Source organism: Botrytis sinoallii, assembly GCF_014898435.1.
Source record: "Botrytis sinoallii strain Bc 23 chromosome Unknown BSIN_018, whole genome shotgun sequence".
Taxonomy (NCBI): domain Eukaryota; kingdom Fungi; phylum Ascomycota; class Leotiomycetes; order Helotiales; family Sclerotiniaceae; genus Botrytis; species Botrytis sinoallii.
Genome location: NW_024066045.1, coordinates 400613 through 423087, shown reverse-complemented (window position 1 = coordinate 423087; position 22475 = coordinate 400613). Strand labels below are relative to the sequence as shown.

The 22475-nt window shown below is 41.9% G+C and overlaps 14 protein-coding genes across 14 annotated transcripts; 6 read left to right on the top strand and 8 right to left on the bottom strand.

The window, feature by feature from the left end:
- Positions 1–736: 736 nt before the first annotated feature.
- Positions 737–1428, bottom strand: EAF02_009097 (uncharacterized protein; the record flags this gene model as incomplete). The annotated part of the gene is made up of 2 exons (XM_038905145.1): positions 737–995; positions 1058–1428. The coding sequence occupies 2 exons, from the start codon at positions 1426–1428 to the stop codon at positions 737–739; spliced, it is 630 nt and encodes a 209-aa protein (XP_038755042.1).
- A 1411-nt stretch (positions 1429–2839) lies between these two features.
- Positions 2840–3487, top strand: EAF02_009096 (uncharacterized protein; the record flags this gene model as incomplete). Its single annotated transcript, XM_038905144.1, has 1 exon — positions 2840–3487. The coding sequence occupies one exon, from the start codon at positions 2840–2842 to the stop codon at positions 3485–3487; it is 648 nt and encodes a 215-aa protein (XP_038755041.1).
- A 1057-nt stretch (positions 3488–4544) lies between these two features.
- EAF02_009095 (uncharacterized protein) lies at positions 4545–6133 on the top strand. Its single transcript, XM_038905143.1, has 2 exons — positions 4545–5245; positions 5327–6133. The coding sequence occupies exons 1-2, from the start codon at positions 4893–4895 to the stop codon at positions 5541–5543; spliced, it is 570 nt and encodes a 189-aa protein (XP_038755040.1). The 5' UTR covers positions 4545–4892; the 3' UTR covers positions 5544–6133.
- Positions 5831–6892, bottom strand: EAF02_009094 (uncharacterized protein; the record flags this gene model as incomplete). The annotated part of the gene is made up of 1 exon (XM_038905142.1): positions 5831–6892. The coding sequence occupies one exon, from the start codon at positions 6890–6892 to the stop codon at positions 5831–5833; it is 1062 nt and encodes a 353-aa protein (XP_038755039.1).
- Positions 6893–7665: 773 nt separating this feature from the next.
- EAF02_009093 (uncharacterized protein) lies at positions 7666–8412 on the bottom strand (the record flags this gene model as incomplete). The annotated part of the gene is made up of 1 exon (XM_038905141.1): positions 7666–8412. The coding sequence occupies one exon, from the start codon at positions 8410–8412 to the stop codon at positions 7666–7668; it is 747 nt and encodes a 248-aa protein (XP_038755038.1).
- An 854-nt stretch (positions 8413–9266) lies between these two features.
- EAF02_009092 (uncharacterized protein) lies at positions 9267–11045 on the bottom strand (the record flags this gene model as incomplete). Its single annotated transcript, XM_038905140.1, has 8 exons — positions 9267–9672; positions 9722–9767; positions 9816–9939; positions 9994–10385; positions 10436–10632; positions 10682–10757; positions 10814–10952; positions 11010–11045. The coding sequence occupies 8 exons, from the start codon at positions 11043–11045 to the stop codon at positions 9267–9269; spliced, it is 1416 nt and encodes a 471-aa protein (XP_038755037.1).
- A 507-nt stretch (positions 11046–11552) lies between these two features.
- EAF02_009091 (uncharacterized protein) lies at positions 11553–12410 on the top strand (the record flags this gene model as incomplete). The annotated part of the gene is made up of 2 exons (XM_038905139.1): positions 11553–12046; positions 12095–12410. 2 exons carry the CDS (start codon positions 11553–11555, stop codon positions 12408–12410), a joined length of 810 nt encoding a protein of 269 aa, XP_038755036.1.
- Positions 12411–12736: 326 nt separating this feature from the next.
- Positions 12737–13391, bottom strand: EAF02_009090 (uncharacterized protein; the record flags this gene model as incomplete). The annotated part of the gene is made up of 2 exons (XM_038905138.1): positions 12737–13038; positions 13091–13391. 2 exons carry the CDS (start codon positions 13389–13391, stop codon positions 12737–12739), a joined length of 603 nt encoding a protein of 200 aa, XP_038755035.1.
- A 535-nt stretch (positions 13392–13926) lies between these two features.
- On the top strand, positions 13927–14886 carry EAF02_009089 (uncharacterized protein; the record flags this gene model as incomplete). Its single annotated transcript, XM_038905137.1, has 3 exons — positions 13927–14146; positions 14196–14298; positions 14361–14886. The coding sequence occupies 3 exons, from the start codon at positions 13927–13929 to the stop codon at positions 14884–14886; spliced, it is 849 nt and encodes a 282-aa protein (XP_038755034.1).
- Positions 14887–15687: 801 nt separating this feature from the next.
- Positions 15688–16133, top strand: EAF02_009088 (uncharacterized protein; the record flags this gene model as incomplete). The annotated part of the gene is made up of 3 exons (XM_038905136.1): positions 15688–15718; positions 15757–15934; positions 15956–16133. 3 exons carry the CDS (start codon positions 15688–15690, stop codon positions 16131–16133), a joined length of 387 nt encoding a protein of 128 aa, XP_038755033.1.
- A 1095-nt stretch (positions 16134–17228) lies between these two features.
- EAF02_009087 (uncharacterized protein) lies at positions 17229–17708 on the bottom strand (the record flags this gene model as incomplete). Its single annotated transcript, XM_038905135.1, has 2 exons — positions 17229–17432; positions 17580–17708. The coding sequence occupies 2 exons, from the start codon at positions 17706–17708 to the stop codon at positions 17229–17231; spliced, it is 333 nt and encodes a 110-aa protein (XP_038755032.1).
- Positions 17709–18122: 414 nt separating this feature from the next.
- Positions 18123–20408, bottom strand: EAF02_009086 (uncharacterized protein; the record flags this gene model as incomplete). Its single annotated transcript, XM_038905134.1, has 1 exon — positions 18123–20408. One exon carries the CDS (start codon positions 20406–20408, stop codon positions 18123–18125), a length of 2286 nt encoding a protein of 761 aa, XP_038755031.1.
- A 334-nt stretch (positions 20409–20742) lies between these two features.
- Positions 20743–21196, top strand: EAF02_009085 (uncharacterized protein; the record flags this gene model as incomplete). The annotated part of the gene is made up of 4 exons (XM_038905133.1): positions 20743–20865; positions 20916–21014; positions 21066–21102; positions 21159–21196. The coding sequence occupies 4 exons, from the start codon at positions 20743–20745 to the stop codon at positions 21194–21196; spliced, it is 297 nt and encodes a 98-aa protein (XP_038755030.1).
- A 396-nt stretch (positions 21197–21592) lies between these two features.
- EAF02_009084 (uncharacterized protein) lies at positions 21593–21938 on the bottom strand (the record flags this gene model as incomplete). The annotated part of the gene is made up of 3 exons (XM_038905132.1): positions 21593–21628; positions 21658–21782; positions 21884–21938. 3 exons carry the CDS (start codon positions 21936–21938, stop codon positions 21593–21595), a joined length of 216 nt encoding a protein of 71 aa, XP_038755029.1.
- Between the last annotated feature and the right edge of the window lie 537 nt (positions 21939–22475).

Genomic DNA, 22475 nt, shown 5'->3' with positions numbered 1-22475 from the left:
GCAGACGTCACGTTACATTCCAGCCTATCCTTCCATTTCTGTAGGAAGGTAGAAATCTTCAGTGTGAAGTCTACAATGACAGGTATTTTGCTTATTTTCAATCAGATACATATGATGAAGTCCAAAGCACTACCCAAATATGCTTGCCAAGAGAATGATAGGAAAGTCATCAAGTTGAATAAGTTGGCAATATCGATAGTTGGTACAATTTACAGGAAGATGCGTAAGATTATATCAAATTAGCTTGAGACCTGAAAGCAAACACATAGTTGAAAGTCTAAGGCTAAGTACTCGAACTTTTTGGGGTAAACATGGCATGAGCATCATCTGTGGCGATCAACTTGAATAGATTGTAGAGTGAATCCTAGATGTTGCGTATATAGATTCTACTAGAGCGCAAGACGTTGCGTTCGTAGATAAAGGAGATGATATCTATTCATTGAATTGCTGTGTCGCTCCACCATAAGAGGACAGGGAACTATATACTAGAGTAAATAAGAAGAGGGATGAATCCTATCAAGAATGAAATAGAGAGTTTCAGCCGTAAGTCAGTCGTTATGTACAGTAGACAATTATATACTTAGCAGTTTGAAAAACGACTATTTTCTTATGAATCTTGTAAGTTATAAAGACAATACTATTTCCAGTTTCCCACCCGGGGCATGCTGTAGCTACACTTAAGAATATCCGACCAAACATTCATCAACACCGATATGCATCATCATTTTCCGGATAATCATAACTCCTCTCGACGGTCATCACCTTTCACTCCAACATAACAAACCCTAAACAACGATCCCAGTCCGATAAGAAAAGGTATCAACTGCCCGGCTCCATCTAATGTCGTTACTCCAGTAATTTGATTCCATATTATGCTTTTTTCAATAGCAATAACCATAACCGTCATAAAAATGAAAAGAATTCCAAACCGTATGGAATCAAATTTCGAGTTTGGCTCTTTCGATGATCTCGTGCTGCCAGCACCGGATTTCAAGCTACTGCATTGTTAGGAAATTGTGTTCATTCAAATTGAAACAAAACAAGGGATAAGACATACCTTGAAGATGACGGGCTGTAATTACTCTTTGGCGCTTTTCTCTTTTGGATGTACAAATCACAAGCATGCATTATAAACCCAAAAGACAATATCAACAACAAAACCCAATATGTAACGTTGAAAGCACGAAATGCAGTATTCTCAAGATCAATCTTTATGAACCCAAATCCAAAACTGGGACAAGTGTTAGACTTTCCGTTGCGATCCTGAAAGTGTCCACCCCAGAACCATAGTTGGAAACAAGAAATGGCACAGAAGAATAAACCAGCTAGAAGAATAAATTCCCATCCACGGTGCTTCTTTTGCCCTGTCTCATCTTTTTCCCCTTTGCTGAGAAGCTGTTTGATAAAGCTGAGGAGTGCCATAAACATCTTAGGTATGAAGTAATAATGATAGCCTACTACTAAGAGTAGAATAATATAAACTTCAGCCAGTTGTAGCTTCGAGGTTTGAATGATCAGAGCCAGGAAAGTCGCAACGGTGAAGAGAACAATCGAAAATATGAGGCCTTGAACTTCGTCCGAAGCAACTTTTGCTGAATAACCTCTGGGAGCAGATGCAAGAATTGAGGCATACCATTGGAGGTAGAAACCGATTCGAATACCGAGACCATAAATATCGGAGTTACCATCTATGATACAAATTTGAGGCACCGACAAGGTACTGTTGGAATTGAAAGTATTATTCGAGAAGGAAGTTTGGTTTGATATGATTCATAAGAAAAGAGTATGTATGGGAATTGAAAACGAGTCCTGCTCATTCAACACTGAATAAAAGTTTCAAAAATGATATAGAGAAGCTAGAAGAGAAGATGACGATATTTGTAAAGGAAAAGCCCTAGTAAGAGGAGGCTCTGTAAGAATTCGGGATCGTAAATGATTTTTCTCACACACCCCGATGGTGGAAGTGATCTATTGCAAGATCACATACCAGCTACGACGAAGGTATTGGGTGACAGGCTATGAGCTCAATCCTGATACACTCAGTTTCAATCTCAAGAGCGAGCACTTCTGCAGAAGTGAACGACTTGATGTTGCGTGCTTGGCCGAATCATGGCGATTAGCGAAATGCTCACATGTTGATTGTCCGTTCTAGATATATATATAAATTGTAACATTTTGGCGGACTTCGCGCTATTCGAAAACTCAGTTCAAATTCGCAATTGGCTTTTGGCATCTGATCCGTTTCTGATAGGCAAACAAGCTTTCAAAACAAAGTTAAGACCAAAATGCCGACCAAAATGCAGTCAGCGCGCAAAAATACCCAAAACACGGACTTGGGAGAAATGGTAGAGGGGGAGCGCAACAAAGCACAAGAATAACCGCGAATTTGAGTTTGAGCCTCATAAAGCCGATTGAATTGCCAGTTTTGATATTACGCGTGGTGAGGGGGTAAGATTCACCGATGCGGCCCCCATGCGCGGCGCTTCAGTCGACCTCAGCAAGAATCGACAACCAATAGAAGGAACAATAAAATGTAGATCTACCACAGTAAGAAATTAGTTGTATTTTAATGTGTGTGGTTTCAAGCCTACGTATGCCGGTCCAGACAAAAAAGGTTGAATTTATTGCTGATGAAATCGAAACATCGACGAGGCTCCGATGTGAGCATCTAGATTTGCGGTGCGACTACCTAGGTATATCTCTCTCGTCGATATCAGAATGATTTTTTCATAAATACCCCGAGAATCCTTCTAAAAGAATCAGTCTTCAGAATCAAGCATTCCCAATACCTCTTGAATATCTCCAGTCACAATTTCTTATTCATACACTCCGGCGCGCAATGAGAAGCTACAGGCGATACAGATCCGAAGATGACTTTTCAGATGACGAAAGATCATCAGTCATTTCTTACACTGATTCTGATTCAGAATCAGAAGTCGAAAGCCATTTAGGTTCCGAGCGAGAATGTCAAATTTCAAGGACTCTTCCCAGAGGAAGATCACTGTCTCCTCAACCCAGCTACCTTTCTGGTGACTACTCAGACGACTTAGATGAGGAGGAGGCACCAGATCAGGCTATACGACATTTATCAGGGTCTTCCTGTTCATGTTGTGAGTCCAGGTATATCCCATCGAATTCTGCCCAATATGGCTCTTCTGTACGAAACTCCATACCAGTCCCCACGGGATTATCTCCTTCCCATCACTCGGATACAGCTTACTATTCTGGAAATCCCGAAGGCGGTGATGGTTTTAACCACTATAACATCATGAAAAGAGCACATCGATCGAGATTGGGTGATGGAAGCGGAGGGGAGGCCTGGAGAATGAGGAGACCAACCATGGGAGAGTACAGAGGGCCGAATCGAATCCCTCAGGATCTGGATAGATCATACCATATGGACAGAGGACTACAACAGAGATATCGTCATGAGAGACCATGGGACAGAGAAAGAGAAGCAACTGAAGGATATCACCCTGAAAGATAACGGGAAGGGCGTAGATATAGGCGGAATTCGTCTTCTTATTCTTTAGGGGATCTCCCAGATCAGAATTATTCGGAGGAGCGCAGATCTTCAAATGGAATTGTTAGAGCTGCTGGCAAGGTTGCATCGTGGATTTTTTCTGCCATTTCAGGGGGATAATAATACCGTGATGGTTGTCATATTTCTTATTTGTTGTTGTCCATGGTTGTGGTGTGGATGTGTCAGCATTTTTTCCCGAAGGCGCTAGGGCTGGTCCTATTTCCCCTTCATTTTTCAATTGAGTTAAATCTTGGTATAATACTATTACAATATTTTCACGGAATTCACTGTATGGTGTAACCCTACGGTATTAATTCTAGTACTCCTCAGGAGTACTCATTTCTATAATTACTAAAACTATTTTATTCAATTCATTTGTATACTCTATATACCTAATTAAGCGACTCCATTGCCTAATCAGGGTATATAAACTAGATATAATCCTTATGATTATATCTCAAGTCAATTTAGTTTATTATTACTCTATATACCTATCTCCTAATCAAAGTGACCATTTGAAATAGCTATTACCTCCGTGATAAATATTAACATTTCGAATTGATTGATAATTTATATATAGTATTTCTGATTTTATATTTACAATTTAATCTTTTAAATCTTTTGAATCTTTTGAATCTTTTGAATCTTTTGAATCTTTTTGTTTTTTGTATATGAATCAAAAGCTTTTTCTTAACTTTTTCTTATGGATTTTATTAATAATTATCAATATTTATTTTTTTTAGTTTTATTTTCTTTATAGAATATTAATTAATGAATTTCAGATTTAAGAAACATATTAAATTGAAAAATCTATATGAAGAACTATACTTATAATTCTTGAAACTTTTTATATTTCACTCTATTGAATGAAAACCGAACACTCTTCAGAATAATATCTATTAGTTTTTATAACGTCAAGGACACGCTACTTGTTACGTAAGCGGACACAATAGGAGTTGTAAGCTTTACCACTACGCCACACACGCAATCTGTCCAAAAGGCACAGTATCAGGGATTGTTTCCTGATAGCTTACTACTATATATATATCCATATAACACTACTATCACTTAAACTTATAGTACATACATATGAAATATGAACAAACCTCACATTTAATTCGATCCATCAAAGACTACAGACAACAGCGTTTCACTCACTGGCAATTGAATAGGAACAATAGGCTGCGCCGTTGAGAAGCATGGGTTGAGATGACCACAGTGTAGGCAATGAGGCTGTACAGTTTGACCCCTGCATCCATCCTACGACATTGAGGTCAAATATATCATCCCATTTCATCCTTCTGCGTTTTCCTTTTCCTTCTGCTTCCTCTGCACTCTCAAATTCTCAATCGAGATCTCTCATCTCGAAATGCCTTTTCCTTTTCTCCTCACGTTCAGTCAATCGGGTACCAACCACGATCGTATTTCCTTCGGCGCAGGAATCGGTCTACCTAGCATTTCTACCTATTCTCCCGATGGATCGACCTTCACTCAATGGCTTACTCAATGGAGGTACAATGATCGTGAAAATACCATTCGAAAAATCGTTTGCGTGACCGGAATATTACTCCATATCCCGTTGAATCTATTTTATATTAGAGGATGGGGAAGCTTGTGGATTCTCTGGGGAATTTTGAGTGCCTTGTTTAATTTTTGGTTTGTGTGTATTGGATTTTGGTGGTTGGATATCATGAGAGGAGAGAGGTGGGTTTATGGGAGGAGGTATGTATTTATATATCCAATTTGAGTCTGGACTCTGTACATTCCATTTCGCTGTGCCTAAATTAATGAATCGGCAAACAGAGCGACAAGACAACATTTTGATATGATCATAGCGTTTCTCCTCGTCGTATACACTTTCTCATTCATTCTAACGACAATCACGGGAGTGAATTCAAATGGGACGGTTGATTTCTTCAATTATTGGTGGTCGCCTCTTTGCGGAATGGCTGATATGTTATGTCCACTTGCTGGATGGGTTAGTACTTGGGAAGGGACTGGAGTTGTCAATTTGGCATAGGGCGCGAATGGTGTTGAGGGAGAGGGGGGCATGGATTCCGGAAACTAGGACTCTTGGCTCGTCTCAATTTTGGGCTTTTCAAATGGAGGATGAATCATGTAAATGGGACTCACAAAATATAGGACTACAAATGACTGCCTTTGATTTAGCTATTCATTCAACTACCTACTTGCAATTTGAGGTGAAAGTGTTCCCTCTATGAGACATGAAAATGCACTGTGCCAGCGCACCAGCTCGAAATTCCTCATCGATTTCTTTTCCTCCATCAACCCACCCTTCTCAGCCCATCAGTCCGACGACTTTTCAGAATCTACCAAGGCTTTTCTGTACCTTCTACTAATCTTCCTTAACTCACCTCTTGTCTTCTTCAACTCTATCATTAATTCATCAATGAGATTACTCAGCATCGTCTCATGATCCTCTAACTTTTCTTCCTTTTCGCGCAAAGTGTGTATGTCAGGATCCCTCTTCAATACCGTCTCGATGCGTGTCTTTTCTTGCTGGAAGCCTCGTGTTATTCTCGTAGTTTCTGAACGAACCATCTCGGTAGTTTCCACCTTGTGGTATTTTGGCGCTGGAGACGGGGGTGCAGCGCTTTTGGGTCGGCTCTCTGTGTTGGAGTGGAGATTTTGCGACGCAGGTTCGCGGTCGAATTGACCAGGGGGCTTCATGCTTGGATTAACGATGCGATAACAAGACCCCTGACTTATATCTCGCAATAACCCTTTCCTGAAGAGTTCTTGAAGCTCTCCCCCTTTGTCGAGAGCATCGGAATCTGACCCCTCACTTCGAACAGCTTGGTTCTGGGATAGATGCATAGGGGGATACTGAAAGAGGTTTTGAGACACCTCATTACTTGACACATTTAGAGGATCGTCTTCGACGTCCAATTCCATTTGGGCGCCTGATCTCGATGTTTGGATCTCAGTAGCAAGCGATCGCTCTTGTCTCGGCCTATAATTCTGGGCAGCTTGATCACTTGAGGCCGGCGCGCGTTCCCATTCAGCTTCTATCTCATCGATTTTGGTCTGATGTGCTAACTCCTGGGGTGAAACATAAGTAGACAAAGTTGGTTCTTGGTTCTCTAGCAAATCATGGGACTCTTCGATTAAGGCAACTGGAGACTTCACTCTAGGTTCTGGTCCCACTGCATCGGAGTCAGAATACGACTGAGTGCTTATTTGGCTTTCTCGGAGCTGGGATTCGGGTCCCAAATCTTCTTCGTAGGAATCAGATTGTGATTGTGTGCTTATTTGACTTTCGCGGAGTTGCGCTTCGGGTTCTGGCTCAGCTGGCGAATTCGATTGGTGTTCAGACTTGGGTTTAACGGCTCGGTTTTTGCGTGGCATTGTGGTGGCAATTCTCCGCTTGGGGACGGATGAATGAGAGGAACTGAGAGAAAATGGGTTGAAATGGATGTGTTTAGGAAATTGTTTCGAAATTCCTGATGTAGAATTTGGAGGGGAAGGAAAGGGAATGGTTTAATAGATTGATGAGTTGATTGTTATTTGTTGGAAATACAAAGATAGCGATCAAAGGCTGAGATTGCATGAGAGAACTGAAGACAAAGATGAGTAAAATTCTGAGATGAAGGATATTTTCTTGAAGATTTTTCTTGGATTTCCATGCATAATGAAATGTGATTGACAGTAGGTTTGTATATCAAACGGTCTCTCTTTCAAGGGAGTGACTGAGAGTACCACATTGCAATCTTAGATGAGATGTCTGATGAAGACCTCAACCTGGTTTCTTGTTGTATTGAATCATCCAAAGGATTTAAGAATTTAAGGTCGATCAAAGCCAGAAATGACGGTAAGGACAGTGTAATGAAGTAGGTATAGAAAGAGGTATAATTGAGAAAGAAACACTTCTATCGATTTTCTTTCTCTACTATAACTACAAAAGGGTTCATCATTCCCTTTGCTACACCAATCTTCTGAATTGAATTAGGAGAAGTAGCTACCCAATTAACCCTTCATTGTGAGAGCTAGAATTTGAATCCTTTCCACACCTTTGTTACTATTCAATCATTTTGATATTTACATGATCCAAGATCAAAATATGCAAAGCATCTTACATAGAATCCCTAATCACCTTCCAAATATCCAAACACCCCCATCAATTATTCAAAATGACCATTAACATGATGCGCGACCGCCATTTCATCGCCCTCAAACTCTCCACAAACCGGACATGTACTCATTGCGGTTTTGAACACATCCCCTGTTGATCTTCCCTCTAACACTTCCTCGTCATTTTTACAGTTTTCCTCTGGCTCCATGGTGCCTCCCTCACTAATTTTGTTTTCTTCAGCTGCACTTTTCTTTCCCTTACGATTCCCTTTCACAACAATATAATCTTCCAAACTAGCCCCCGCACCGGTGCTCGCCGCGGAAGATTCATCATACCCATCTGTCCTAAAATCCGAGTACGTTTTGACACCTCTACCTCCTCCTCTCCTCATGCCTCCTGTCCTCTCATTCATATCACCACTCCCCTCACCCTCACCCCCACCCCCACCCACTTCCCCATTCCTCCCCAATCCCCTCATTCCCCCATCCCCCTCCTCCGCCTCCGCCTCCGTACACAATCTCTGCACCCTCCCCACCCGTCCATCCCTCAACCTAACCTTCACCCCCCTCGGATGATCCCCCCTCGTCAAAAGCTCTCCCACAAACCCCTTCACTTCCCTCCCACTCCCCTGATCCATTTTCAAAACAATCGATACCGGTGTTCCGGGATGCAGGAGCGCTATGCGTGGGACTGGAGAATAGTTGGTATGGGAGTGTGGTGCTCTATCGTTGTTGCCACGGCCTCTCCCATAGCCTCTTCCTCTTCCGCGTCCGCGGGTAGCATTTGGTGGGTCCATTTCGGGGGAAAAATATTGACAGTAAAGATGTTTTGGGGCTATGTTCCGAAACTTGGTGTAGCCTTATCGTCTGGAAAGATAAATAGACGGATTGAAGGCAGACAGTCTCTAATAGAATTGCGATCTCCTATCCTGTTTTATTTATTCGCTTCGTCTTCTTCCCTCAACTGGATTTGTAAATCTTGGGGCAAGAAATTATTTTAAGTGGATGTTCTTATGTCCGTTTATATTTTGCGACGAGTGGCGATTGAGATACAATCTATTATATTGTGAGATTCTCGATATGATTGTATTGGAATTCTTTAGCCTTTTATGGTTGCTCGATGGAAATGGGGGGTCGAGGCTTTGAGATGGAAATTATGAAGTCGTGACTAGACAAACACGTGAGTCACAATCATGTGATATTAAGAAAAAATGCTTGAGATTTAAGGAACTTGGAAGTTTGCAGATACTCTAGATTTCGTTTGAATGAAACAAGATTACAAGTGGTGAAAAATTAAATCTTAATAAATGTGTCTATTCGTCTAGAGATCCCAGGCAATATTTAACCTTGTAGAGGGAGCCAACAGTGAGTGCATGGACTAATGGGACACTACAAAAAATTGTCTTGTGAATATCTCTTGATATATGAATTTATGTATCTTAGGGATTATTATAATTATTTATGAGAGATGGAACAATCAATACGTGCATTTTAATATCAAACAATTAAAGAATGGACTTGTTAAAAATTTCGAAAGTTGAGAAGTATTGGTGAGCCTAGGCTGCTGGATCCTGCAGTCCATACTCATCCCTCATCAAATTCTGACCAAAATTCATAACGCTCAAGGATTCAACAAGATTGAACTCGCTTCTCAATAAGCAAACCTCCTCATTCCCTCCCCAACTTTCTTGTTCCTCCAACCATAATAAAACCTCAATCCAACACATCCTACACACACAAAATACAACAAACCAGCATTCACCCAATGACCCAACGGAAAACCGTCTTTCGCTTGATTCGACTTGTATATCCAGACACCTGCTATTTGTCCCGGCGCTCCTACTGATATATTTAACGCAATAGCAAGTCCAATACCGGCTGTTGAGAAGATATTTGAAGAGAGGAAACCGAGAAGAGGAGGGATACAGGAGAAGGCTCCTGAGGCGGCGATTATGAGACAACCATAACGGGAGTTATAGGAAGTAGGGGGCAGGAGAGCGGAGGCGGTGAAACCGATGGCGCCAACGAGGGCCATTATCGAGGAATGTAGGGCCCGACTGAGGGAGATTAGATAATTGGGAGGAGAGAAGAAGGGATTCAGCTTACGCGTTGAAGTGATCGGCAGACCAGGATACCAGGATTGTTACAACATCTTTAAAGGGTTAAGACTGATTAATTAGGGGAGAGGAAGTAAACGTACAAGCGACAGCATATGGTGGGACTGTCATGAGTTGAGCTTCGAGGTTCTTGTACCCAAGTCCAGCGGTAATACTTGGTGTAAATAAGGATAAACTCGAAAAAGGCGTTGAAATACCGAAATAGATCTTAAACTTTGGGTCAGCGTGTCATAGAGCATTATGATGATGTTTAATGCTCACTGCATAATGAGCATATAATCTCCAGGTACAAAGAGTTTCCTTGGCTTCTTGCCACGTCAATCCTTTATCGCCTCCTTTAGCTCCCTCTGTCGCAAGTCTACTTGTGGCTAAATCTTTCTCATCCTTTGATAGCCATTTTACCGTTTCTGGATAATCTGGCAGATAGAAAAACACAAGAATGGATGATAGGCAAGAAGGAATCCCTTCAATAACGAATAGCCATCTCCAAGCTGACATTCCGCGGGTGCCATTCATGTGACCGACTCCAAAAGCGATAGCGCCACCAAATGCTCCTGCAAGAGTCGCGGAGGCTAGAATGAATGCGACACGAATTGAGCGTTCAGATATACGGTACCAGAAAGTCAGATAGTAGACTAGACCTGGGAATAGTCCTATTGCGATGTTAATTACTGCCGGAGAAGAAAGGTTAGAAAGTATGTACCAGCTTCGAACATTCCGAGAAGGAATCTCACAGCTGTAACACCAGCGAAGTTATGAGTAAATCCAAGTCCAATTGTCATGATGCCCCACGAGAACATTAAGAAAGAAATCCATTTGCTTGGACTGAGTTTCTTGAGGAAGTAATTCGATGGTACTTCGAAAATCGCATAGGCGATCAAAAAGACCATTAATGCAATGCTGTAATGCGTTAGGAATCACCAAATCCAGGAACAAGGTCCACACATACATATATTGAAAATTGGTCATGTGTGTATCGGAAAGAAGATCATCATGAGTAGAAGAATTGAGCGTTTTGGCATTGCCTATTTTTTATCAGCTCCAAACACACGACGTGAGGCCGACAAGAAGTGGGACTGACCAATGTTGGAACGATCAAGGTAACACAACAAGTAAATACCAGCACATAAAGGTACAATCCTTAGATCTTGCTTCCAAACCAATGCTTTGGTATCTGCGACATTTTCTTCCACTGTAATATAGTCTACTTCTTCAACTCTCTGCGACACATTGTTAGATCGTTGACGGACCGGAACGCGGGTATATTTTCAACTCACCTCCTTTCCTCCTTCGAAATCGGATACGACGACCATGATAGAAGAGCGCCAAGGTAAATCAAACAACGCAACAAATTATGTACGTGGAAGAACACAGTAGGGCAATATATACATGGCAAGAAGAATCAGAAAGAGAGATGATGAACACTACCGAGTACACCGCTCAAAAATAATTTGGCATTCAATGAAATCAATCATGCCCTGTGAATCTCCACGCGACATAACAAGAGTGGAGTGAATGGAGCGGGGATCGCGCGGCCTACGATTATTGGCACAAGCGCTGATCAGGTCTGGGGTAAAACCAAAGGAGGACTAGCGTAGAAATCAGGTATGATATCTCTTAGCCTTGCATGAACTGTGGCTGAGCAGAGAAAACAATCAAATATTTGACATAAGCGTGTGAACAAACCGCAGCCAATATTGATATGGAGACACTTGTTTGGGTTATTGTATGTCATGAAAAGATGGATGATCGATTCTTGACTTCATTTTATTTGCCTTGACTACTCGAGATTTTGGAGAAGAATTCTAGTTCCAAGCGAAATGGCTAGTCAAGACAGTCCTCTCTCTATAACATCAAGCGTCGCAGGAATATTAACCTTTGTAGCCGCTATTGCAGCAGCAGTATACGTTCGATTCACCTACTTACGCAATGCTGATAACGAATACTTCCAAGTCAAAGCATCTCTTTCGTGGCATAAAACTGAATCACAGTGGCTTCATGATTTGGTTTATGCATCTGATGGCCCAAAAGATCGTTTCGGACATGAAAAGGAATATCAGATGTATGTCTCTGTGATGGAGGAACTTGGAAAGCTTGAGGAGAGATTACTAGAATTGGTAACAGAAGCCGAATTGAAGGCTAGTCCCGAGGACGATCAAGGAAAGAAATGGGCCTTGGTACCGAGAAGCATGGCATTTAGAACGAGTGTAGCCATGTCGTGGCTACCTGTGAGGAGAAAAGCTTTGGAATTAGTTAGGCAAAGAGACGCATTAGGAGCTAGAGTTTTATTTGCACAGATGAGTATGATGTCATCGTAAGTATGGTACCCCATGGTTTAGGGGCTCGAAACTGACTAAATTAGACGAGTTCGAGACCAAGAATCACAAGCAAAGAAGCAAAAGGAATTAGACCACGAAAGACTTGACCGACTGGAAAGTACAGTTCATTCTCAACATGAGAAGCTAGATCGACTAGAGTCTTTAGTATATCGATTGATGCATCGTGATCGAATTGAGTCTGAGGGCGTTCGACCTTGGGAAGCTCAAAGAAATGATACTTTTGGAACCGACGATTCTCAGTCCGAAACTCCAGTTGCGACTGGAACGACTACCCCGTTACCGAAACCAGAGACCTACGACCTTGAACATTTTCGAACCCCAGAGTTGACGGCTGTCTAGCGGAGAGTTCAGTCATACCAGTAAATTCAGTCGAGGAAACATGACTACTCTTTTCTGGCTCCTGCTTCATGAATTTGGACCACTAGCTGCTCCCTCGACTGCTCTCTCCGTTTGGCCCACCTAAGCACCTGCACCAGCGAACGGTGCACGACTTTATCCAGTGAATTTGGACACTTTGTAATTGGCGTTGAATGAAGAGCCCCTGCCAGAACACAATCCGTAGTTGGCGCTGGCGAGGGGTCGATGGGCACCCGCATCAGATGGAACCTCCCAGTTCCAGCACAGGCCCTCTCCTAAACACTGCCCAAAATCTCATTCCTTGTCGATTAAAGGAATGCGTACCCCTTGACCTTCAGATATATAGCACAAAATGCAACACTGGGTACTGCCCATAAGATGTTCAACTCGATCACCGCCCAAATCCAGATAGTCCCAACTGGTGGAGCCTGCTTCATTGTGGCAAAATGACCATATTCATTTGTAAGGTGTATTAGATAACATCCAGCTGTTATACTAGCAGCGGAGAAAAAGATTTCGTGTACATAAGGATGCGCCTTGGCAGGTATTTGAGGTAATAAATTCGACGGTTCGGGATGTGGATGGAAGGCGTAAAAGAGAAGCCAGATGACTGTTGAAATCAGCAAATATTCTGTTACTTCTAAATATAATGTAAGACTTACCAGGACATGCTTGGAGGGTCCTAGAAACGATATCCTTCCAGACGATTTCTTCGGCATATTGATGTGTAACCAATACATCCAGAGTGAAATGTAACATTGTAAGACTGATTGTCCATAGAATGGAATCTCCGAGTCTTCCGATTAAGATCTCATCATTTTCCCCATCTAATTCTGCTTGACGCTGTCGTTGAACTTCACTTAAATTTCGTTTTTCTGCGATATCGAGAAGAGTTTCGATGGAAGGATCAGGGCCAGATCTATCTGGCCTTTTGAGCTTCAATTTCCGTTCTTTGCCTGGCATGATGTCTGCTGTCTCGGAATGAGTGATTGTATAGGGAGGAATGTCTCGCGGCTTTCAAAAAGAGTATAAATACTTGTTGACTCCCTGCGAGCCTTGTTGTTCGGAGGTAGTGGGAAATAGATGCGAGTACCTAAACACGTATACCGAGTAACCAAGGCTGACGATTTTCAAGACATGAGACGAAAGGCTGTCGAATACTTGATTAGGTCGTGTTCATGCAAGAGCGATGAATTCCATCTCGTGCATATCTAAACCATGTAGTTTTGGATGACATTGGTCAATATTTGATCCGATCCCTTGCAGTGAACCTCGATTTATCACTTAGCGCAAGGCTCAAGGACCCATATATTTCTTGACCGACAAACCGGTCATTTCCACTCGTTTCTATTCACGAACCCCTCCCAAATCTTAAACATACTCGATCTGCAACTATTCTCTCATATCCACACCATTTTATACTTGTCGTCGCATCATTTCAACGTACACTCCGAATCTCTAACAAAGGTTCCCCATAAATACCTTTGAAATGCCCAAAATGCAATGGACCTATTTCCTTACCATCCCCATCATCACTTTCGCTGCATGGCAATATAGTGTCACAGTTGTTAACTCGAAATTTCCAAAACTTCGTAACAAGAAGATATGTCTATTGATCGCGCATCCTGATGATGAAGCTATGTTTTTTGCGCCAGCAATGCAGGCTCTTACGGATCCGGAACTTGGAAACCATGTTAAAATTCTCTGTTTGAGTAGTGGTACGTAAGTTGCATGATATCGAGTTAAGCATATATTGATGTGCAGTAGGTGATGCAGATGGATTAGGAGAAACTAGGAAGAAGGAACTTGTTAAGAGTGGGATGCAGTTGGGTTTGCGACAAGAAAATGATGTTTTCGTCTTCACGAGTCCGTATGTCTTCCTCGAATCTTGTCGCATTAGTACTATTTATACTGATCGCGTTTCTTAAACAGAGATTTCCCGGATAGTATGACGAAGATTTGGGATAAAGAAAAGATCGCCAACCTTTTGGCATCTGCCTTTTGCCCTCCTCACACAAGAAAAACAGACCTTACAACTGCACCAACTGCATCTATCGATGTTATTGTAACTTTTGATGCGCAGGGAATTTCTTCGCACCCAAATCATATTTCCTTGTACCACGGCTCTCGAGCCTTGATCGCATCCATGATGCGGGATCGTCCAGGATGGCAATGTCCTATTGATCTTTATACACTTACCAGTGTCTCAATTTTCCGAAAGTACACGTCTATTTTCGATACCTTGAATACTATGGCAGTTGCGGCATTTTCGAAGCGAGAGAAAGGCGATCATCCAAGTCCTTTATTAATGATGAGCGGGGTGGGACAACTCAGAACTGCACAAAAGGCCATGACAACAGCGCACAAGAGTCAGATGAGGTGGTTCAGATGGGGCTGGATTGGAATGTCAAGATATATGGTCATTAATGATTTAAAACTGGAAAAGGTCGTTGTGTAGATGCGCGTTTGAAAGGTACAGGTTAGGGTTATGAGAAAGAGAAGAAGACTCTATTGTGCAGTGCACAGTACGAATGACCTTGGATAAAAATATCTCTTGCGCATAAGAGAGTATGAATGGATGAGATGGATGAGAGATGAGTAATGCGTATACGAAGTCAGCATACTTCTTTTGATCTCATTTTGTATTGTTTGTTGTTTTTTTGTTCTCTTCCGCAAGATGCCTACAGACCGGGCTGGAAAGCCATCAGCCTTTCATCAAACTTGCTTGTTGTATTTAGACAGATATTTCTCTACTTCATGATACTTCAATATTATGAGCTATGATTCATTTTATTTTAAAATTCGTTGTTCGTTGAATCTAGTCATAGAGCTGACACCCAAATATCTAAATTTGATCCTGTCTTCGTTATTTCTGACAAAATCAGAATCTTTCAATATCTGGCGTCCATCACCATTCAGGGCCCGGGTTAATTTCTGGTACCACGCGTTCTATTGTCTCTAGTCTTACATATCTTAACTATCATCACTAGTATCATCAATCTGGTTGTAAAGTCAACGCCAAATAGGGACAATGCAAAAGAGAGGCAAAGAAGTGATCCTCGCATCATATTAACGCAGTAAGGTTCCAGAACAAAGTGGAAAGATGGTAAGAATTTACTTCTTTTCCCGCCACATTTACAAGTTTCAAATCATGCTTTGATATGAAAGTAGATTTTCACCACATGAGATTTGTCTTGTTACATCAATCTAGATGTGAATGGGAATTGTGCCTCAAAAGTCCTCTGTACCGGGGATATTAATGGCCCGAAGTTTCATTCTTATTCATATTGGTATGGAATTTTTCTGATTACTTATTTTCACGATCTAGTCTCGCAAACTTCCGTTAACGCTGCAGTCGACAAATCGACTGATGACGAAATCAAAGCCGGAATCAAAATCGAAATCAGATATAGTATTATCCGCCTCGCTATCTCAATCTTCCAAGCGGAAAACAGAAAATCTGAAGCAGACACAAGATCAACCCCTACACCAACATCAATTTGTGAGTGAGCAAAAAGAAGAAGAAGAACGGGAATTGGATATCATTGGCACCCTTACGCTCGAAAAGGCACAGTTGGAGGAGAAGATTATGGGGTTGGAAGAGAGGGTGCGGGAGTTGGAGATGCAGAGGGAAAGGGATGTGAAGATGCTTTTGTGGATGAGGGTGAAGATGTCGAGGTTTGGGGAGTGGTGGAGATGGGTTGAGAGTGGGGGGAGAGGAATTACAGGAAAATGAAGGATGTTAGAGAGCGTGAATAGGGAATGGAAGCCTGGTAATTTTGGGGATGGCAAGGGTTTCACGATATCACTGATGATAGTAGATGACATACAAAGGAGGTTCTGAGATCTACCTTTGTGAACTTGTATTCATCTAGCTTCAACTTCTCATTTACTGTTCTACTCGTATGCATTAATGACCTCACACAAACTGTCCACCTCTAAAATTCCCCTCAAATTTCTCTCCCCTTACTTTCCAAATCCTCCCTCACAAAACTCGCAACCCAAACCCCCATTGCTTCCACCCCCTTCACACCCCCCTCTACATTCCCCAAGCTCGCATCCAAAACATCATACATCATCTGCAGCACAGTATCCTTCTTCCCTTCCCTATCCTCCTTCCCCTTAAGCTCCTCCACCCTCTTCAACTCCCCCTCCTTCCACCTCCTCACACTCCCCACCTCCCAAACCCCATCTTCCAATCCCCGTCCCTCCTTCACCATCTCCCTCTCAACCCCTCCACCCTTCCTCGCCCATAACTTTCCGCATCTGCGCTGCGCTGCGCACACATCTTACATTTCCACCTCCTTCTTCTCCTTCTTTTTTGAAGCCTTCTGAGACGGCTTGCAGCATGATTGCGAGGAGGTGGGGAAATTGAGTGGGGGAAGGGGCGCTGAGATCCCATTCTGCAATGCAGATTTGGGTTTGTTTTGTAAGGATAGTGCGGGTGGAGGTTGAGGTTTGGGGGGGTGATAATGATAGGGAGGAAATGTAGGAGATTAGTTGGGGGAAGAGAGAGGGAGATGAAAAGTAAAAGGTGCTATGGGAGAGAATGATGTGAGTGTATGGTTTTGAGTCTTGGATTGTGGGCGAGGAGGAAGATTGAGAAGAGAGAAGTGATTCGAGAAAGGGAATTGGAAATACGTTGTGAAACGTGATGCGGTGGCCTAGTGGGCCGGATTTTAGTTGAGATTGGGCTTGGGAGAGAGTCCATGGTGAGCCTATTGTTTGTTAGTTTTTCGATTGGTGAGAATATAATTCCATTTTCTCTCAACATTCAACGCCTGGGTTAGAGAGACAATATTAGAGCGGGGACGGGGAGAAGAAGAAGGACAATAATGAGTAGCAAAGAAATAACATATCAATACCATAGTCAGGATCCCCAGGGTCAACAGCATCAACATGTCCATTCTCCCCAACTTGTGCAGCAAGTACCAATGTTGTATCGCCCTGACCACAGCCTATTTCGAGGACTTTTGATCCCGGTGGAATAGACCAGAACTTTACCTAGTTTTCTTTTCATAAGATTTTGCTGCCTTGTAATTTTCATGATGTAGATATTTGAGGGAGAGGAGAGGAAAGGCTAGGTGAGCTAGGAGATCGGTGAACTGAGGAGAAAGAGAAGTGATAGGTAAAAGAAGTGAAAAGACAAACAAGTTCAACACGATGCCTGATTTGTGCAAGCAGCGTTTCATTTCTTTTATCATCACGTTCGGTAGGTATTTTACTTGTCTTAGGAAAATAGGTGTAGAGTATTTCTTGAGGAATGATGGTTTCCGACATTGTGTATGATGTTTGAAGAATTGGAGTAATATGTTGAGACGAAGAAAAGAATCGTTATGGAAGATTCAAGGGAGATTTGTGAGAATGTCAAGTATGTTGATTGTGATAAATGACCAAGAAGATGATTGAGAGAAGATAGAAATACTTTTCTGAGGAATCTTGAAAGTTTGAGTCATACACTAGTGTGACTATGACCCCCATTCATGCATCGTGAATTCTAATCACATCACCTGCATACAGGGATATAGGGCTGCTTATTGTGGCACAAAGTTTCAAAATTCTCTCATCTTGTAACTCTGTTTTTCGTGTTGAGAGTGAATTCGAAGATAGATCTAGCCGCGAGTGTGTCCAAAGTGATGGAACTAGATGAAACGAGATGAATTTATAGATTTATAGAGTATCGTGGTAACCTATTTAATTTTCAAATCTATAGTCCTGCACGACTTTGGCTGCTAATTGAACTGGCCCACCAGCGGCCTTTATGTCCCGATTATATCGGTATTCATTTTTTCTATTGAGAAGTCTCGCCAAAGAATTTCTTTGTCGTCTCCTCTTTGACCTAGTATCTCCATAAACTCTTCTCCATATCCTCAGTTTTGTATCTTCAGATTTCCCAGTATCTAAACGTACATGACCTGTATATGTTTGATAAGTCAACTCTCCTCGCAAGAATGTTCTATAGTTATTGACTATGTCTGGAACCTTCTGAAATGCCCAGTTTGCGTGGTCTTTAGACAAGAATTCAGATGGCCGATAGATGAGATAATTGACCCATTGTCGCATATACATCCTGCTTACCCTCAATTTGAAACGGTAAAATATGAAGTCCCTTTGACGAATTTGTGTGATTACCGAGTCGGACTTTCTTCGTTTTAAACTACTTTCGTATAGGATCCTGTACCGATCTACTCTTTTGGCCAAACTATTGTGTAGTTGACGAGCCGTTGCGATTTGAATTTGAGCAGCTCCGATTTGTCGATTATAGAGAAGGTGGCGAATGTAGATGTTGTACATTGAAAGATTGGGTTCGACGTTATAATGCAGAATCATATTGTTCCAAACTTCGTTCATGCTAGACGAGGGCAATAGCCCTTCGTCAAATCCTAACTCGCGTTGAGCGGCACTTCCCCGTCTTCTAGCAAAAACTGCAGTCCATTCCAATAAGTCTTGCCAAGCCCGCTTCGGAATATCAATGGAGTACTTTCGTGATACTTGATCCATTACATGTATAGCCATTGGTAAATCGTTATTGATACAAAACATATGAATGATCGTACGAAGTAATCTTCGTGATGGATACAATGGAGAGTCTGGAAGACGAGTATTGAGCTTCGAATTCTCACCGTTCTTCAATTCGATATCAATGTTCCAAACTCGCTTGAGAATTGTTTTAGCAGTCTCAAGGTCTCCCTCTCTACTTGCCGATATCATCAACAAGCAAAATGTCTCCTCATTTCCCATCAGACCCGCTTTCCCCATTTCTTTAAATAATTTATTGACCGAAAGTCTAATTCCATTGTTAGATCCGATTCGGTGTCTATTGAGTTGATAAGGTCTGCTGTCCCATTGACGGAGATCCTTATGGTGAGACACGACTCTTAGTCTTTCAGAATGGTAAGGGCTAAGAACATCGGACCAACACATGGTAGCCATGTAATAATTGAAACATTCCACATCTGGTAAAATCTTTCTATTTTCCATCACTTGAAATTGGTTGGAAATCAGAGACTTCCATGTCAATTCCGCTACTTCCTGATGTCCCGTGAACTTTGCAGCTTTGAGGAGCATTTTGTATTCAGATAGCTGGATTGGATGCTTTATTTGTCGTTTCATAATGATTCGACGCAAATGCCAAAGATAGACAGTGTAGGCACGATGAGTTCCGTCATAATCGAGAGTATCCGTTCTCATTTCCAGTAAATCTTTATGCTTGAAGTCTTGTAACAATGCCTTGTATCTTCCGAAAAAATGTTTGGGATCTAGTAATCTAAGAATTTCGGAAAATGTATTCGGAGGAATATCCAATAAAGGCGAATAATTCACACCAAAATTATCCACTTTGGAAAGTTTTACTAGTACTTTGAGAAGTTCATGAGGATCTCGCAACTGAAGTGCTCTGAGCACATTCTTGTATTCAGAAACCATTTTAGCTTCTTTGAGGAGCATTCTTCGTTGAGCCTGATTAACGGGCAATCCCACACCAACTTTTCGAATGACAGAAACCAGATCAGACCCATCAGATGCTTCATTTTGTTCTCCGGGAGTCGGAATTTCAAGTGGGTAAATATCTCCATATGCTTCTTGACTTTGAGATTTTTCGGTTGCATGCTTTCCAACCCACCACTCCTTTAAATTTTCCTCTTTACTCCAAGGTGGCTTCATCCATTCCGGTGTTTTGAAGAATGTCTTCACATTTCGAAATTTATTCCTTATCTCGTATCGTCTCCAATATGCTTGTTTTACTGCCTGCGATCCATCGTTGATGATCTCATCTCCTTCCTCGAATTGCTCGATGTTCGTTGCCTCTTCATTTCCACTTTCTTTTCGCACAAAAGTACTGGGACTATTTCTTGGTCCTGTCGAATCGTATAACCATCTTCTCCCATTATATTTTCTATCGGATTTCGTAGAGGGTGGCATATGAAGAGATGTAGCAATTGTGGACTTGCGCGTCACAAAACCGCGCAAGAAAGGCCCCATTGGATGTGATTTTGAAAATCATTATTCTCCCACCCTTTCTATTCTCTTCTCGCATTGACCATGTAATTGATGAGATCAATTGAATTGTAATCTGGGGAAACCTGGGGAAAGTTGAAAGGGTCCACTTGGTTTTGTTAATGGCGGGAAGTTAAAAGTGGTGGTTTGAAATGGTGGGTTTGGTATATTTCGCTTGATTATTTGAAATTTTTAGTGAGCGCGGCAAATCCCGCCGTCTAAAGCAACAACCTCTATGCGATTCATAGGTAAATCCAGTCCGTCAATCCTGGTGATCATTCACAACAACAAAAGTTCGTCGGCATAAAACGAAATAAATATGGCAGATATTGATGATGGTACATCTGCACCAGCGGAACCTCTTGATTTGGTGCGACTTTGTCTCGACGAGGTTGTTTATGTGAAATTGAGGGGAGACAGAGAATTGAAAGGAAGGCTACATGTGGATATACCCCTGCGAGACTTTGCGGTGCTTGTACTGATAATGGGTAGGCTTATGATAGTCATTGCAATTTAGTATTAGGGGATGTGGTAGAGACAATTTATGTTGTGGAAGAGAGCGAAGAAGATGATGGAGAGGAGATCGTAAAGGTTGGTCCGTATCCTACTTGGCATATGCTTTCGACTAACATGTTTTCGCAGACGGTTGTCAAGAAATCCGAGATGTTATTTGTTAGAGGCAAGTGTTCTTGGACTCTCATTTGGTCTTCGCTGTATCTGACATTCTTTCAATAGGCGATAGTGTTATACTTATCTCGCCCAGATCCTCGTAAAATTAAATACCGACATGCCATTACACGACGAAAACGAGAAATCTTTCTAGGAAAGGGAGACCACGAAGGTTGGAGGATGAGAGAGCGATCCTGCATACAAAAAGGGGTAAATTCCACCACGATCTGGCCGCAAATACCAAAATCCGAGGACCACAAAGGCCGGGAAGGATAGATAGGCGCGAGACGGAAGAACAAATAATATATGTAACAATTCCAGCCAAAATACCCGGGTTCAGACATACGTGAGGTTGTGTAGTGCCGTGGGTACACGATTGAAATCTGGTGTATACTAGCATGTCCGCGATTGTTTGGCTGCTCTGACTTTTACAGAGCTCCTGGGTTGAATGTTTTGGAAGGTATGGGATGCTGTGAATTGTTACGCCTGGGTCCATTCTGTCAATGCATAGTTGCATCAATTCTCACCAAATGTTTCTATTCAAGAATGTACGAATGAGATATACCTTGACGCGCTTGGTCCTGATCAAATTCAGTTGCGCAGCAGGATTGCTCCGACTCTTTGTTTCCTTGTCATTCATTTGCAGATGTTCATTGCAAGCAGGTTCGTCAAGGAGAAAGCCATAAGCGACTGGGCGTAGATAAATTTCTAAACAATTTCGAAGGAGGAGCCAGAGCTGAAATTATAGCTCGTGGTTGATTCTACTACATACTACCCCAAAGTGTAATTACCATGAGCTTTTTGTGAGAATGCTTCTTCAATGATGAAGTTTCCTGTGTCAGCCATTATGAGAACAGATTCTATATTATGTCCATCGACATTCTCATCACAACCTTGAGCTCAAGTTAACGCATACCAGTGACTACTTCATTTAATCCCACCAAATCAAACACGTACGCTCACTTTGAAAAGAGGAAGCTTGGGATGGACATCTAGATCTAGATGTTGTCACGTCCTTGCTAAAATATCAACATGTTACCTTTTCCAATCTATCATACTTAGAGTATACTTCTGGTTGACATGGACAGGAGGAGCTGTTGTGGGGTTCGGTTCTTGAGCCTCATGCGTCGCTTGTACTATGTTCAGCGTGTATATGTACAGATAAAATTGACGGTATTCCGCAACAATTGTAGATGTTAGTTTGCAGATGTATTTATGTTTTACAAGTTAAGTTAGATAAAAAGATCATTCAGGTATCTTTCAGTCAGAAAAGATGTAGGAACTCAGCCTCCAGGCAATGACTCAAAGGTCTATGATTCATTCATCACAAGATCCTTATCGATAAAGCTTCACTTAGACTTTACACACCGAACAGTCACCTCC

Coding starts and splice junctions, on each gene's coding strand:
- EAF02_009095 (XM_038905143.1), top strand. CDS start 4,893: ATGCCTTTTCCTTTTCTCCTCACGTTCAGTCAATCGGGTACCAACCAC. Junction 5,246..5,326: donor AGGTGGGTTTATGGGAGGAG/GTATGTATTTAT, acceptor ATCGGCAAACAG/AGCGACAAGACAACATTTTG.